The 17,238-nt window shown below is 40.2% G+C and overlaps 1 protein-coding gene across 8 annotated transcripts in view; it reads left to right on the top strand.

Annotated features, from left to right (window-relative positions):
* The window catches only part of sntg2 (syntrophin gamma 2), a 245,000-nt gene that overhangs the window by 204,853 nt on the left and 22,909 nt on the right, over nt 1–17,238 (top strand). For all 8 annotated transcript variants that reach the window (XM_062982648.1, XM_062982642.1, XM_062982657.1 and 5 more), the window contains one exon: nt 9,277–9,486. In XM_062982648.1, the coding sequence (XP_062838718.1) occupies nt 9,277–9,486 (210 nt within the window). The remainder of the gene's footprint in view (nt 1–9,276; nt 9,487–17,238) is intronic.

Genomic DNA, 17,238 nt, shown 5'->3' with positions numbered 1-17,238 from the left:
GAAATAGAGATCCCAAAGCACAGGAGGAGGAGCACTGGAGAAATCTTTTCAGTTTCTTGGACCCAGACTGCTCCATGTCAGAAAAGTTAAAAACAGTGATTTTTGAAACCATAAAACCAGGCCAAAACAGAGTAGGGTTCTGACTGCAGATACAACAACAATAAGAAGAAAGATTTCATACAACTATGGAAGGCAATGTAGGACTATTGGGCAAAGTGCTAAATAGAATCTGAGGAGGCTATAAATCAAAATGTCTGTCCAAAGTCTTGGAATTAGCAATACTGCCTAGTGCAAGTAATTGCTTCTTAGTATCTCATCTGTTAATCTAGTGACTCTGAAGTGGTGAATGGTGGCTGCATTATGTTTGCATACCCTCCAACATTTCACAGATGTAAACCAAGACTTATGTGGCCAAGCAACATCTACATATGTGACCTCATCAGGCGGCGTTTTCCCCCATCCTAGACCACTGTTGAGACAGAGCCAGGACAGAGCCTGCTAGAGCCCATCATATGACACAGAGCTCCATCCCAGCTCCATCTCAACCTCGTGCTCAGAAGTCCTGAGGATACGGGTGACTACCTGTAGCTTCATTTAACAAGCCAGTGACAGCTGAGAAACACCATGGGATGGTAAGGAACAAAGTTGGGCGCTGGCACACAGTTTCCTCCACTGGCCCATGCTTTCCTCTGCTGTCCCCGGCTACTGGACCTCCATCAGAAGAGGTCCTAAGTCAACACAGCAAAGATTATTAATGATGAAACACACACAAGCTAGGAAAGGATGCAGCAATTTGCTTTTGCCTGGGTTGATTAGCAAGGGCAAATTGCTCTCCTTCATCTCCTTCCCAGCCATTGAGTAAATGGAATGTAAACAAATTTTGCTATTTCAACTTAGTTTCCAGAAACTGAGCAAAGCTGAGGACAAAGCTGGAAAGAGGAGAGAGAAACTGGGATGTTTTAGAAGCAGATCACAAAGTAGGACAACAGAGGATTAATCAGGACTGCCCTTGCCAAATTGTGACTGTTTGAGGGCATGCATTTGTCTCGATCCTCCTGAGATAATGTAGTCATGCAGTGAGCCCAGATACCAGTGTGTTTAGTTTAGTGCATGTCTTTGTCTTATTGCTTCTTTTGCAGTATAAAACAATGCTTGTGCTGGAAACATTTCAGTACTAAGGCAGCATGAATCCACCATAATAGGGCTACGTTTTATTTATTTATTTTTCAATTGACATTTTAACTAGTATGTATGTTCTGCAATCAAATATGAGAGTGATATTATTTAGTGTCACATAATGATAATCAAATATGTTTTAGACTTTTCAAAAATAAATATCTCTTCAGTTAGTTCTTTTAAAGTAACTCTGTATCTGTTTTTCAAGAAAATATGTGCAATTAAAATATAATTAAGCAATATTTTCTCTCTTGTGGTTCTACTCATATTAATAGCTTTTTTATCGATGGTAAATTTTCTCAGCTCTTCTGCTTCATAGGGATGTCATTATGAAGATATTTAAACAAAGCAACCTGTGAAGCGTAAAACAAATATTATGAGCCCATAATTAAAACTGCAGTTTGTTTGATTTGTACATTGTGGTGTACAGGATTTTCAAAGGAGATACCTTTTACTGAAATACAGTATATCAGCACAGCAGTATTGTTTGCATCAGCCAACATTAATAATCCAAACGTGGGTATAGGTACATAATTATTTATGTTGCTGGTTCTCATTGTAATTTAAGTATCGCAATTTGGGTGATCATCTTCTTTTAAATAATATTTATCATATTTCTCTTCACAGCACAGATGACAAGTAGGTAATCAACATTCCCATTTATTTATTTATTTATTTATTTATTTATTTATTTAGTGTCAAAAGCATTGCATATTTTAAAATGATGGAAAAAAAGGAAATCACAAGCAACTAAATAGTTTTAGACCAAAAGTGGGCAACAGCAACTGCATTGTCCATAGCTTTAAGCAACTCCTTCTCTGTACATGAGGCAGGACATTGTGGGCAAGCATACATATGTGGAGTTGTTTGTTCTGCTCCACAGTCACACAAGGTGGAGGATTCCTCCAGGTAGTGCCACCTTGCCAAGTTGTCTTTAGATCTGCCCACTCTGCTTCTGAGTCTGTTCAGGGACTTCCAAGTTGCCCATTCTTGGTTTGCTCCTGGAGGAGGACCCTCATGGGGGGCCATCCAGTTAGAATTGCTAGGTTTAGCTGCCCAGAAGGACACCCTTGCTGTTGCTGGAGGAACATCAAGAGGAATGGTGGTTCTCATGAAGCCCTTCCTTGATTTGAGTCTGGTGGGAGGAAGCTGATAGTCATGCAGTGGATGGCTTTCACAATGTTCGGCCTTATTTCTCTCGCAGTTAGCAGCAACTTCCTGCCGCACATCAGGAGGGGCAATGCCAGCTAACTTGTAGAGTTTATCAACAGGTGTAGGTTTAAAGCATCCTGTGATTATTCTGCATGTTTCATTCAGGGCTATGTCCACCTGCTTCGCATGTGCAGACTTGTGCCAGACAGGACAGGCATACTCAGCAGTTGAGAAAGACAAGGCCATTGGATGAATGGATGACTACCAAAGGTCTTCATCAAGACCATTGCTAATGATTATGTCTATTAATATAGCAGGTTTGTCACTTGCTAAGGAAGAACTATTAGCCAAAACGTCTGAGGACATTTCGTGTGACATCCTATGTATACAGAAAACACACAGAGACATCACAATGAGAAGACCAAAAATTCTTGGAATGCAACTGGCAGTGGAACGACCTCACAGACAATATGGCAGTGCCATTTTTGTACGATCTGGTGTAGCAATCTTTGCAACTTCCCTCACAGAAGTGAACAACATTGAAATCTTATATGTGGAACTTGATAGTTGCATTGTATCATCACTCTATAAACCACCTGGGGCTGACTTCTATTTTACACCCCCAACCAATTGCCACAATCATGAAGCCCATTTTGTTGTGGGAGATTTCAATAGCCATAGCTGTGTCTGGGGCTATGACGAAGATGATAGAAATGGCGAGGCAGTTCTAATGTGGGCCGACAATAGTAGAATGAGCCTCCTCCATGACAGTATATTACCACCATCTTTCAATAGCGGCTGATGGAAGCGTGGTTATAACCCTGATCTGATTTTTGTAAAGGTAAGCATAATCCACCAATGCATCAAAAGGGTATTAAACCCGATACCTAAGAAACAACACAGACCAATATGCTGCGTAGCATATGCAGCTGTAAGACCAAAAGGTGTCCCATTCCGCAGAAGATATAACTTCAATAAAGCTAACTGGACAAAGTTTACAGAGACCTTGGAAGCTACTATTTCTGATATAGAACCTTCTATAGAAAATTTTGACCTGTTTGTAGAAGCTGTGAAAAGATCCTCAAGGCTCTCAATCCCTAGAGGCTGTCGCACAAGCTACCTACCAGTCCTAAACGAAGAATCGCTAAATCAGCTACAGGAATATCTCAGACTATTTCAAGAGAATCCATACAGTGATGGGACTATAGCAGCAGGCCAAAAACTATCTACAGCCATAGCTAATGCTAAGAAAGACCATTGGATAGAGCTGCTTGAGAACCTTGACATGTCCAAGAGTAGCCGAAAAGCCTGGCAATTGCTGAGATGCCTGGATAGTGACCCTCTGGTCAACCATGGACACGCAAACGTGACACCAGACCAGATAGTTCACCAACTAATTCAGAATGGGAAAACCAACTGCAGCAGAATAAAAATGAAAATCAACAGGGTGCCAGAACTTGAAACCCACCAGTTGTCTTCTCCTCTAAACCTGAAAGAACTCAGAGAAGCCATCAAGCAATGTAAGACTGGTAAAGCACCTGGCCTAGATGATGGAGCAAATCAAACACTTGGGCCCCAAAGCTGAAAACTGGCTTTTGAAATTCTACAATCAATGCTTGGCACACAAACAGATTCCCAGAGCATGGAGGAAAACTAAGATCATTGCCATTTTAAAACCTGGTAAAGATGCCTCCAATGCCAGGAACTACTGACCAATCTCCCTCTTATGTCATCTATATAAAGTCTATGAGAGGATGCTATTAAATCAACTAGGACCTGTTATCGAGCCCAAGCTTATTGCACAACAAGCAGGTTTCAGACCAGGGAAAAACTGTACAGGTCAAATTCTTCATCTGACTGAGCATATCGAGGAAGGCTATGAGAAAGGCTGCATTACGGGAACAGTTTTTGTGGACCTTACAGCAGCCTATGACACCGTGCAACATAGAAAAATGCTGCATAAAGTCTACCATATCACCCGGGACTTTGACTTTACAAAAACTGTCCAGACCCGCCTAGAAAAGCACAGCTTCTATGTGGAGTTTCAGGGCTGGAAAAGCAGATGGAGGAGGCAAAAGAATGGTTTACCCCAAGGCAGCGTTCTTGCACCGACCTTATTTAACATCTTCACGAACGATCAGCCACAACCACCACTCACAAAGTGCTTTATATATGCTGATGACCTTGGCCTTACAACACAAGTGAAAGATTTTGAAACAGTTTGAAACTAATGCCTTGAAAGATCTCTCCAGCTACTACAAAGAGAACCACCCAAAGCCTAACCCTGCCAAGACACGTGTGTGCTTTCCACCTACGTAACCGTGAAGCCAACAGGAAACTGAAAATTACTTGGGAAGGCCAAGAGCTCGAACACTGTTTTCATCCTAAATATCTTGGTGTCACCTTAGATCGAACACTAACATATATGAAACACTGCATGAACACCAAGCACAAAGTAGCTGCACGCAACAACATCCTGCGGAAACTGACTGGCAGCGCATGGTGTGCAGACCCAGAAGTAATAAGAACATCAGCCCTGGCCTTGTCATTCCCATTTTAATGATAAGAAATAGAAGTGTTTAAGGCATTATCTTACCTGACATTGTTCCGTTCTCTGAATACATCACACATTTGAGCTTCCCCATTTACTTCAGGGGGAAACTTACTTTGAAGCAAACCAAGACTGGGAAAAGTCTGATCTTTAGCCCCATAAGTGTCTCACCAACTGCTTTTTGGAAACCCCATGCCCCTTGCACCAAACCCTTGACCTACATATCAAAAGCTGAGGTGAAACATTTGAAAAGATCAGTTATCTCCAGGTGTGCTGGATTTGCTAAAGACACTCTCCTAAAGCCTTAGAACCCATTTACAAATCCTAGATAACACTATGTAACACGGTTTTTTTCCCCTGGGTTATAAATGTCATTTCCTAATTAGTTCTATCATAAAAAAAATGGAAAAAGTTTATTAAACTGCAAAAACTTTGTTGCAGTCTGCACATTGAAACATTAAAATGGCATATTTTCATTAAAAAAAATTACAAACGAAGTGCCTAGACTGAAGGAAATATTGAAGTTTCTGGAGCATAACAACTACTTTCAAAGTCAGTACCACACAATTAAACAGGAAATAACATTTTCAAACCAGGAACAGATTTTTTTTCTCATTTCGTTACATAGTGTAGTGAGGCCAGGAGTTACTTCTGGTTGCAATGTTTGGCCCAAATGGGTCAGGGAGGCTTATCTCAAATGCCGTGAAGTGAACATTGTCTCCTTCCCCTGTTGCAGTCACCCACTCCTTTTTTATATAATTAATTTTTATTTAAACAAATTAATACAAAACCTACATATAAATATACAAACTAACTATCAAACAAAAATAAAGTACAATACTTTTTTCTATAATAGAAGAGAAAATATTATTACTACATTCAAAGCATCAAAAATATTAACTACATACAATCTTCATTATCTAATCTAAGGCCATTATACATTCTCTGTTTGATGACTATAGTCTCTCAATATTCTACACCCATTAAATGAAAAAGAGCCATTGATGCATCCTTTCCCCATAATAATACTCTTCCAGTCCGAAAAATCAATGGTGGAGGTTTGACCCCATCTTTGCTGGAGGAATACAATGAATGGGTCCCAGTCTTTTTTAAAGTTGGTTAGAGATCTCTCCTTAAACTTATTAAAGATAACAAGTTTATCCATTTCTGCAAGTTCACTTATTTTCATCCTTTTGCGTCAGAATCATTATGTCTTTCCATCTTTGAGCATAGATAATTCTTGCTGCCATTGTCATGTATAGCAATCATCTTCCACATTTTCTATCATCACCCACTCCTGAAGTAAATAGTTGCATATCATTTTAGAAACTGGCCCTAATGTTAAGGCATTTTAAGCAGAATATTTTAAATCAGTGTCGGGAAATGATTTTAACCCTGGGGCCATATTCATTTGTGGTCACATTGATGGGATGCTCTTCTGCCCCCTTTTCTCTCACACAATGTTCTCTGTTGACATACATGTCCTGTTATTCCCATTATTTTCGTTCATACATGCACATGCACACTCAACTGCCACCACTACAATATATATATGAAAATCACCTTACACTGTACTATTAAATCTTTTCATAAGCTGAAAGCAGTGTGAAGCAGCAATAATGAGTACTAATCCTTTCCTCTCTTTGCAATTTTACACTTGCATCTACACTGTAGCATTAATACAGTTTGAAACCCATTTAATTACCGTAGCTCAATGCTATGGAATAATGAGAGTTTTAATGTGGGGAGGCATTAGCACTCTTTGACAAAGACGGCTAAAGTTTTTTTAATAAAAACAAGTACCATTGTTCCACGGCATTGCATCATGGCAGTTAAAGTGATATCAAACTACATTCATTCTGTAATGTAGATGCACTCAGGGATTATTTTGTTCTGGCCTAAATTTAGTTAGTCTACACAGACCAATTACTATGGAACCAGTCCAGAGTTGCAGTATTCTGGACCATCCCTGGGAGCAGCTAAACTGCTTGCTTTCATCCCTCTGCAGTAACAAGATGGAATCCAGACCATCTAGCAAGGCTGAACCCATTTCAGCCCACTGGATGACCACTATGGTCATGTTGTCATTGCCATAGTGGTAGCCACAGAGCTCCAAAGAGCTCCTCTCTGTTTCTGGGTCCATTTGCCAAGGAAAGCAAAGAGAGGGGAAGGAGAAAGTAGGGAGCATCCCCCCTCATCTCTCTAAGTCACATGGGCACCTTCTTATATGGGCAAAAATGCCCAGTGACCACCAGGAGGTTTTCTGAGTTCTGCAGCTGCCACTATGATGATAAGAACATTCACAGGTAAGTGCCACCCAATTTTTCCCACTCTGCCAAATATGGGGAAAAACAGGATGGCAGCCTAGGTGAATAATGGGGCTGGTCCCAGATCAGAACTAGCCCAGTAGTTCACACTATCCTGAAGAGCAGGGTAGCTCCAGAGGTTTAGGAAAACTAAGGAGCATTCCCTGATGTTTCCTAATGTGGGACACAACTGTGGGTGAGATTGCTTGGTGCATAATATAATAATTACAGAGCCAACTGTGACCCACTTTGATGCCCATGTAGATGTGCCCTTAGTCAGTGCTTTCAATATTATGGTATAGCATATAGGAAGTTTCTTCCTTCTTCCAGAGAAGGGTCCATAATGATATCCCTGTGAAGTGAAATTTCTGAGAAAATTTACCTATTAATATAAATGGAATGTGTCAATAGTAAATAAGCAGAATGTGCCTTTCAGTTGCAGGTTACCTACCAGAAAGTTGCTTCCACCCGAAGGCATTTCCATCGTAGCATATGGCTGCTGGCATGTAGACCAACAGGGTTGTTTTTAGATTAAAGGGCCATAGGTGTGAATAAATGACAGCAAGGTCAGCAAAGATTTTTCATTCAATCAGCATCTGAACAGTATGAAAGGTGCTGGTGCAGATGCTGTGCTCATATTAATCTTAGCATGTGGTAGCTACATCAGTGATGGCTCAACAACATACACTAGAAAAGTTGTTCTGTGGCAGAAATGAAAAGAAGCTATGAGGGAATAGAGGCAGATCACTGCTGCCACCTCTCCTTTTAAAGCTGACCAAAAGGGAAAGAATATATATACATTAGCACAGAAGAGCCAACAAAATAGTTTATTACATCAGAATTCTTTCTAATTTAGCTATCCTACCAACACACAAAATAATTACCTTCTAACACAGTATGATCATATGGGGATTACAGTTCAAGATAGAGACCTGAAGATTCAAGACTCCACTTGGACACGATGTCCACTGGTGACTCTGTATCAGTCACTCTTTTGTTTATAAAAATATTTTTGTTATCCACAAATGCATCTAATATAAAACAACATAGTAAAGGTAAAGGTTTTCCCCTGACATTAAGTGTAGTCATGACTGACTCTGGGGTTGGTGCTCATCTCTATTTCTAAGCCGAAGAGCTGGCATTGTCCATAGACAATGGAGCACCATTACCTTCCCTCTGGTTGATATACTCACATTTGCATGTTTTCGAACTGCTAGGTTGACAGAAGCTGGAGCTAACAGCAGGAACTCACGCCGCTCCCTGGATTTGAACCTCCAACCTTTTGCTCTGCAAATTCAGCAGCTCAGCGGTTTAATTCGCTGAGTATAAAGAGAAATTGCATAAATGTATAAAGAGAAATTGTATAAAGAGAAATTCAATGTATAAAGAGAAATTGCATAAACATAAATTATGTGATAAAATGGGGGGGGGGGGGAGGCAAAGCAAGCTACAATTAGAAATAACGAAGCTACTCTACCAAAAACTAAAATAACAACAATGACCTCCAACTATCCAATTCATGATTATAATTGATCACTTATCTTACTTCCTCTAGTTACATGACATAAATGTTTTACATATTTATTAACACCTATTATTCTTCCTACTCTAATAATAACTTCTCAAAAAGATTATTGCTTACCAATTTGCAATCTAGCTGCTGTAATCATTTATTGATTTTTTCCATGTCTTCCATATCTTGTCACATATCTCTCAATCTAGCTAATATCACAGGCTTGCTGTGAAGATAAAATAAAGGTAGATTCATATATGCTACCTTGAGCTCTTTGATAAAAAAAATGGGGAGACATTCAACAAACAAACCAACATATGTATTAATTAGTCCAAAATACATTTTAACATTGCAGCACTCCACAAGCGGTTTTACGTACTTGTCAATTATTTGTTTTCATCCACTGGTTTCCCAGTTAAAGCAATTAAATATTTTTAAAAGCATAATCTAAAATTTAGTGATGCACATGGCAGTCTGCTTAACAATTATATTGGTAAGAGGGAAAAGCAACTATCGGTATGAAGGATATCAATTTCTGATAACATTCTGATCAATTTTTGTTGAACTCTATCTTTCAGCTCTGGCTTAATGATGATTGCTGGCTACAAGCAAACTTATATTTAGGTATCCATCAAGACTATGAACTTGAAGACCAGAGGCCATATTGTTTCAGTGTTGTGGTTGGACATTGCAAGAGTCATTATTTCAACGTTGAGTTGGGAAGTGAGCTAGCCGTATGGGAAAAATCCTTTCAAAAAGCAATTTTTTTAGATGTACAGAGAACAGGGGTAAGTAATATAAGGTACATGGCACAAACACTTAGAGTTTCCATAACTATAATTGGTTTTATAAAGCATTCTGAATATGTTCAATATTAAAACTGTACAAGAATGTTAGTGAAGCTAGGAAAAGTGTGAACTGCTCAGACTATGTGTGTGTGTGGGGGGGGGGGGGGAGTGGTATCCTGCTATGTGACTATCTCTGAAGCTCTGAAAGTGAATACTATTGGCATATATAATAAACAAAACCGTAACATTATATTGTAAGGTATTGCTCATAGAAAACACATTCATCTATGGAGTAGGAAAGTGGAGTATATCTTTGTGACTTTCTCCTTGTATTCATTGGAACATGGTTTCAAAGGGTCCCATAGACCAAAGCTTATTTGTGAGAGAAGGGGGATGCAAGCAAGGGAGAAAGCAAACAAAATTGCTTGCTTTCTCATTTCAATGAGGAATACCTTCCATTCATGGGAGAGGAAAAAGCAGTTGGGTATCATACCTATTTTAAGGACAAAAAGCTCAGTAATAGTTCTGATTTCCATTTTTAATAGCAGTTAATATTTCAGAAATATATATTGTAATAATTACTTTAAGCATTTTGTTCAGTTTTAGAGATGATAACCAAATGTACACTAGTCAGAATGGAGAAATGAATGATAAGAATGGCCAAGATCTCTTATCTACTATGTCTTCTGACCCAACATGGACAGAAATGTTGTTGATCCTATAACTAGTAGAATTGACTTCCTTCGCCCTATTCAGCTGATGCACAGTAAAATGAGGGGAAGTCAAAATTGTGGTAATAGTAAAGACCTCATCACATTGAGGTCAATAAGCCGGGTGATAGTGGGCCGGGTGATAGTGGAGGGATTTACTATGGATTGTGGTGAATCAGGTGAGGGCATGGGGTACCCATTGCCCCATGCTCCGCATCACCCCTTACCTCATCCCGTGGGGGGAAGCATTTCTGCCTGGCTTTCCACCCGTTCTTCTCAATGAGAACATCCCATGTTCTTGCTGCTCCCTCTTGACAGTTTCACCTAATTTCAGGGAGGGAGGCCCTGGAAGTAGATCTATATCATCTGATGGGATCTGGTGGGTTCCATCCTTCAACTGAGGTGAAACTGTTATGTGATGAGTTCATTAGTCTTATTGCCTTAGCTTAAAAGGAAGATAATGGCAAATCATTTCTAGATAGACCTTGCTAAAATAAATAAATTAAAAAAAACAATGAAAGGATATCTCTTAGTCAGAGCTGGCATGAAGACACCTAATAATAAGCTTTATTTTTTATGATCACAATATAAAATAGTTATTTTACTCAGTATTTTTCAGCACTGTGGTGCAGTTGTTCTCATTTACTGATTGTGTAAGATTGTTATCCCTCAAAATGTTATCCATCTTTTTATACTTTTATACTCATTTCTATAATGAGCCAAATTACATTTGGTGAGTTGTTTGGCATTTAGATATCCCGTGTCAGAGTTTCCTAGCACCCCAAGGCTGCCCTCGTCAGGCACTAGGCAAAGGGACCTGCCCCAACTACAGTGCCTTTTTAAGATGCATGAACCAACTAAGAAGGATAGGGCAGCTTCTCAGAATTGTCAGGCTCTAAATCAGATCTTACCAAGATTAAAGGCATTCTGAGAAGTTGCTGTGCCCAAACACCCATGCATTCAACAGCATCTAGCATCCAGGAAAAAGAAATAATTCACTTCTTACATGCCTAAAAACATACTTGAAGACATTATATTTCCCTCTGACATGTTTACAGTGTGAATGATGTGTATATTTTTATAAACTCAAACTGGATACAACAAAAAATCTCAGCCCTTAAACCAAAGAAGCTAATTGTGAATTGTGCAAACCCAGTAGATCAATCCAAATGTCTTCACGCATGAAAGCTAAAATTTATGTCCCATGCCTTTTAAATCTGAATTCTCATATAGCGCAAACACTGAGGTGGCAAAGATATATCCATAACCATCTTGACTAATATATCCCCCCCCCCCCCCCCCGGCAACTTCATTGGAACAAACGTCACTTCCCTGCAGGTCTATTCCAGAGTCCTGTTGCTGATCTCATTTTCATGGTTTGTACTAATCATGTTCTTTTAACTGCCTGCCCCATTTGGAGGACATCAAATGCTAAATTATATGCCCCTGCTGATGTTTTCAATTGTTGCATATTATTATACTATCACCTAGTGGTACAACAAATTTAAAGTAGCCTCTATAAAATACAACAGCTATATTTTCTTACATACTCACAAACATTTAGAAATGTTTATATTGATATGATTTAACAAAAAAATGACTGTAACTAATCTTACCATCTTATAACACAAAAACATAAATAGACTTTGGATAAAGGATTCTGCAGGCATTCAGTTAAATTAGATATGTGACCACAAAGGCCAATGGGAGCATGTACAAGCATTTTTTTGCCTCTTCTTCCCCCATCAGCCCCCATGCTCTCTCATGGACCTCATCACATTGATGAATTCCAATTCACCAGCCTCCATGGTGGGGTGGTGGGGCAATCCCAAACTGAGATTCATGTTCTCTTTTTATTATTTCATCCCTTCATATCATTGTAAGGAGATAGGAGATAATCAGGGGCGGTTCAAGCGTTACCTCAGCTATGCAGTTGCTGAAAGCGCCATCCTCTAGAGGGCGCAGTTGAGGTGCCTCTGCTTCAGCTGAGAGCTCCAGCCACCTCCCCCTCCCATTCGACATGCAACAGCTGTTGTTTACCATGGGAAAGGGCTCCATTCTCACCCATGAAGCCTTTGTGGAGCTGCTGGCGCTGGACGTGGTGGTGTGGGGGCTGTGGAGTGAGATGGGGCTCTCCTTCAAGGAGGTCTGCGCAAGGAGCAGCCTCAGCAGCCAGTGCAGCATTCCCAACCCGCTCCTGAGCACCATCCAGGGGAATCCGGCCCGCATCGAGGTGTGGCTGCCCAGGCTAACCTTCCTGCTTTTCCTGGGACGTGTCCTGCAGGGACCTCCCTGAGCGGCATTGCCCTCGACCCTGGTGTGCCTCCCGCCCGCCCCATTCACGCCACCAAGGCCCTGTACCTCCTACTTCCTGCAGGAGGATCCAAGGAGGAGAGCAAGCTCTGGATCCACACCCCACAGCTCCTCCACACCTTGAACCTCACCTCCGTGAAGGTAATGGTGCTTCTACACCAGGCATGAGCAAACTTCAGCCCTCCAGGTGTTTTGGACTCCAACCCCCACCATTCCTAACTGCCTCAGGCCCCTTTCCTTTTCCCCCCTCAGCTGTCGTTTGACCCGTCCTTGAGCCTTTTCTGTCCCTTGAGCTGGTGCCCCTTCCTAACTGCTCCTCCCTTTAGTTCCATAGCAGTGTCAAACTGCATTAGTGCTGCAATAGAAATGCACCCTGGAGGCAACAACGGCAACTGCTTTTCTCCTCTCCCCACTGCTGGGAAAAATAACATGCAAGTCCAGACAGTACTTGCTTCTGGTCCTTCCTTCTCTCATGTCCATTCCTGGGTTGCTTTCCCAGCCGCCATGGCTCTCTTTTCCCTCTTTCCTCCTCTCAATCGCTCCCTGCTTTCCCCTCCCATCACCAATTTCTAACCCTCAGCAGTTTTTTTGAAAAGGAAAAACATTTGAGCGCTCTTTGACTTGAAACACTCACCCACATTTTAACAGTAGAGATTTAAGGAGGCACCACAGAGTTAGTTGCCGGCAAAGAGAAGGAAAGGAAAGGAGTGGGGGGAGGCACAAGCAAAGCATCTGGGATGGTGCCTGGGATGAAGAGTGGGCGCGCGCCTCGACCTCGCCTCCCCCCCCCTCTTTCCTTCTACAGCAGGCATGGGCAAAGTGGGGCCCTCCCTTCAGGTGTTTTGGACTTCAACTCAGCTTAAGCGGCTGAGGGGGGAAAGGAAAGGGCCTGAGGCTGTTAGAAATGGTGGGAGTTGAAGTCCAAAACACCTGAAGGAAGGGCCCAGCTTTGCCCATACCTGCTTTTGACCCATCCTGTATAAAATGTCAAAATCAAACCGTGGATGGTGGAATCCGTGGGTACAGAGAACTAACTGTACTCAAAAAAGAGGACTCTGCCCCTTGGCCAGTTACCTTGTACTTGAAACCATAGTTGGGAAAGGGATGTTAGGAGCAGCTCTCTTAAGGGTGTGCCTAGGAAAAACTATTTACGGGGAGAATGAGTGGGTGGGTGTGGGTTTGCCACTTTGTTCCTGGCGTCTCTATAAATGCTGCTGCATGAAAATCTAGCTACCACTATTTTAAAAAAACTCTAAAAATCAGGAGAGTAAATAAAGAACAACAATCAGAAGACTGTGGAATTCCAGACATGAAACAATCAGGGCTAGCTAACACCTCCCTCAGTCAGGAAGCAGCCAAGCTTTGAAGCTGCAAGGCTATTCAGTGCTGATCAAGCTGACCAATTGCAACATTTACACCTGCTTCAAACAGACAAGAGTTCTTTCTCCCACTATGGACATTCCACAGGTATATAAACCCCACTTGCCTAGTTTCCAACAAACCTCACAACCTTTTGGGGATGCCTGCCATAGATGTGGGTGAAACGACAGGAGTGAATGCTTCTGGAACATGTCCATACAGTCCAGAAAATTCACAGCAACCCAGTGATTCCGGCCATGAAAGCTTCAACAACACATTCCTGATATTTATCACTTTCTGCTCATTCAGGCAAGTTTATATCAGATTTAGATCAGAACAAAGAAGACCTCTTTGAGTGCTCTTTGAACTGTATTAACCAGTGCTTCTTGGCTTTCCAGTAAGGATCTTGAAGAGATCTTTAAACTGATACTATTCTTGTGACACTTTATGCCATAACAACTTTGCTAGTTTTAAAACGTTTGGGCCACATTTTACTTCATCGTGATTTGGTAGCTGTAGAAAATACATCATATGAATAGGCATGCCATACCTGTCTCATTATGTATAGAAATGCAGATCAGGTTGTGATGCCTCTTATGAAAGAGACCAGTAATTCTTGAAACTATCTGATGTTAATTGACATACAGGTTTTTCCTCCAGTATGCCAGGAACCATATTATTATTATTATTGTAGAATTCAAAAACTATGCACTTAAGGAAATAGACTATGTTTGTGAAAGTGTATGATACAACTTCTTTCTTTCAGGCTCAAAGGTGCAACAAGTTTCCTTTGCATCTTGTTACTGTATTCACTTTCTTTCTTGGAAGCTAGACCACAGACCACTACTTTGAGTAGCACTGAAGTATATATTCTGCTGTATGGAATTATATCCCATAATAACTTTGTCAGGCTTCAGATGCTAGAAATCATTTGTTTCTGCTAAGATTGAAGAGTTTATCACTCTTCATTCTCTTAAAAATCTCAACAGAATATTATTAATGGGATGCAGTAGTATCAGCTTAAACTGGTATACATTTTTTTCTGACTGACAGTGGAGATCAGTTGATCTTAGCTTTGTTTTGCTTTCATCTTTAAATTTTTAACGTGTAGTCTAGAAGGGTTTTGTTGTTTTTTTAATAACTTAAAAAGTGTGCCTGTTCTGAGTCATAACTTCTTTTCATGTAATGTAACTATATTAATATAATGATGTAAATACACTTCTGGTTTGTAAGGTAAATCTTTATTCTATTCATCTCTACCTTCTACTTTTTATTTTTCAGTGATTGATTTGTGGGCGGGGGGGGGGCAAAATACTGTTCGCTTACACTTGAAAATTACCTAGGGCCGGCTCTGAAGATAATATAAACACTATCCATTGTTTTGTTTTGCCTTGGCTTGTTAAACTATGACCTGACCATAAATTGGGATGGAGAGAAAACATGGTCCTCCAGATGTATGAAGACATCTGGAAATCTAAGTAGAAAAGTAATTCCAAAACATGCTTTGATTCCTTATATCTAGATGTCTGTACTTAACTGTGGTTAACACAACTATATCATATTACATCTGAACTCAGTCCATTATTCTGTTACCACAGTCCAGGAAACATACTTTACAGAAACGTATTAGTTGCACATTCATGAACATATCTGAAGTCTATTCTTGTCCACCCGGTGACAATGTGAACATGGCACACTGTCCTATTTATAACACACTCAAAGGCAACAATAACCACAAGAAGAATTTCCCAGCCTCTCTCTTTGAGTCAAAATGGGAACAACAACAAATAACACAACATATGACATCATTTAATACAAAATTAGATGTTTTTGTATAGATCATCCAATATGGCACATGCACATGTGCGCACACATATATACATTCTGTATCAACATGTGGGAAATCCACATTTATCTTCCATGGATATGGTTGACTGATGCATGTAAGCTCGTGGCCATCGCTATATCATGTTACAATGAATCCCACATCTAATCTAATAGTAAGCCCACAATTGCTGATGGAAAGCAACTGCTAAATCCAAGCAATAATTAAAATTGTCAAAGGCTTTCATGGCCAGCATAACTGGCTTGCTGTGAGTTTTTTCAGACTGGAACATAGCCATACAGCCCAAAAATCTCACAGCAACCCAATAATTAAATTTCTTTCTTTCTTTCTTTCTTTCTTTCTTTCTTTCTTTCTTTCTTTCTTTTCTTTTCTTTCTTTCTTTCTTTCTTTCTTTCTTCTGATCATACTTTTTAAAAAAGAACATTTGATCATTTCTCTTGGAAAACAAAAAGAAAATAAAGGACTTTGTAATGGGCTCTATAAATTCAAGTGAGTTATTAATAGCAGTTAAATTAGGCTAGATTTATAGGGTCATTAAAAGATAATTATCTATTTGTTACCAGAAGAACAGCTTTAATTATGCAATTAAGATGTAGATTGTTTTCATTATGTATTGGAACACATTGCATTTTTTCATTTTCATGGTCATTGTTTGTCATTTCACCAGGTCCAATTCACTTCAAATCTAATTTTAGAAATTCAAAATCTCAATGTGTCATGTGTGGGCAACAGTGGTCCTCAAGGAATGGTTTGCCTACAGTTCCCATTAGCCCTAGCCAACATAGCCAATGGTGAGGGGCTATGGGACTTGCAATCTGCACCTCCACTATGGCAATATTCAATCCATTTATTATACAACATAAAGAGATTGGGCCAGTGTATTCAGTTTATAAGCAGATATGAACTTCCTGCAAGTCCCTCCAGGATAGCATGTTACCCTCTTTTGACTACTGAAGTCATCAGCTCTGTAGAGCTCTGGCTGTTGGAAAACTATGATGAGATGTGGTAGAATGCGTCCCAACTCTTATTCAGACTTAATTACTTATCTTCTTCAGGCAAAGTCAAGGCATCTGGAATCCCTTTCCCTTGCCAGACTCTTGGTATGACAAGCGCACACACACATGCTGCATTCCTATATTGACATCATTTGTTCAAGCAAAATAGCCACATTCCTGAAGCTTTGGTCCTCTGCCATCTAGAGATTCCAGGTGTACCTACACTGTAGAATGAAGGCAGTTTGATACCACTTTAATTGCCCTGGCTCAATGGTATGGAATCATGGGAGTTGTAGTTTTATAAGGTCTTCAGAGTTCTCTGCCAAAGAGTGCAGGAACCAAGCTACAACTCCCATGAGTCCATAGAATTGAGCCATGGCAGTTTAAGTGGTCTCAAACTACATTAATTCTACATTGTAGATGTACCCTTAATTTCACTCATAATTCTACTGCTGTAATTTAATGCCATTTGGTTTTCATGATAATGCAAATACAGTGCTTACTAGGCATGGGCAAATTCCTTGGATCT

Source organism: Anolis carolinensis, chromosome 1 (assembly GCF_035594765.1).
Source record: "Anolis carolinensis isolate JA03-04 chromosome 1, rAnoCar3.1.pri, whole genome shotgun sequence".
Taxonomy (NCBI): Eukaryota; Metazoa; Chordata; class Lepidosauria; order Squamata; family Dactyloidae; genus Anolis; species Anolis carolinensis.
This window is presented reverse-complemented; position numbering and strand designations above follow the sequence as displayed.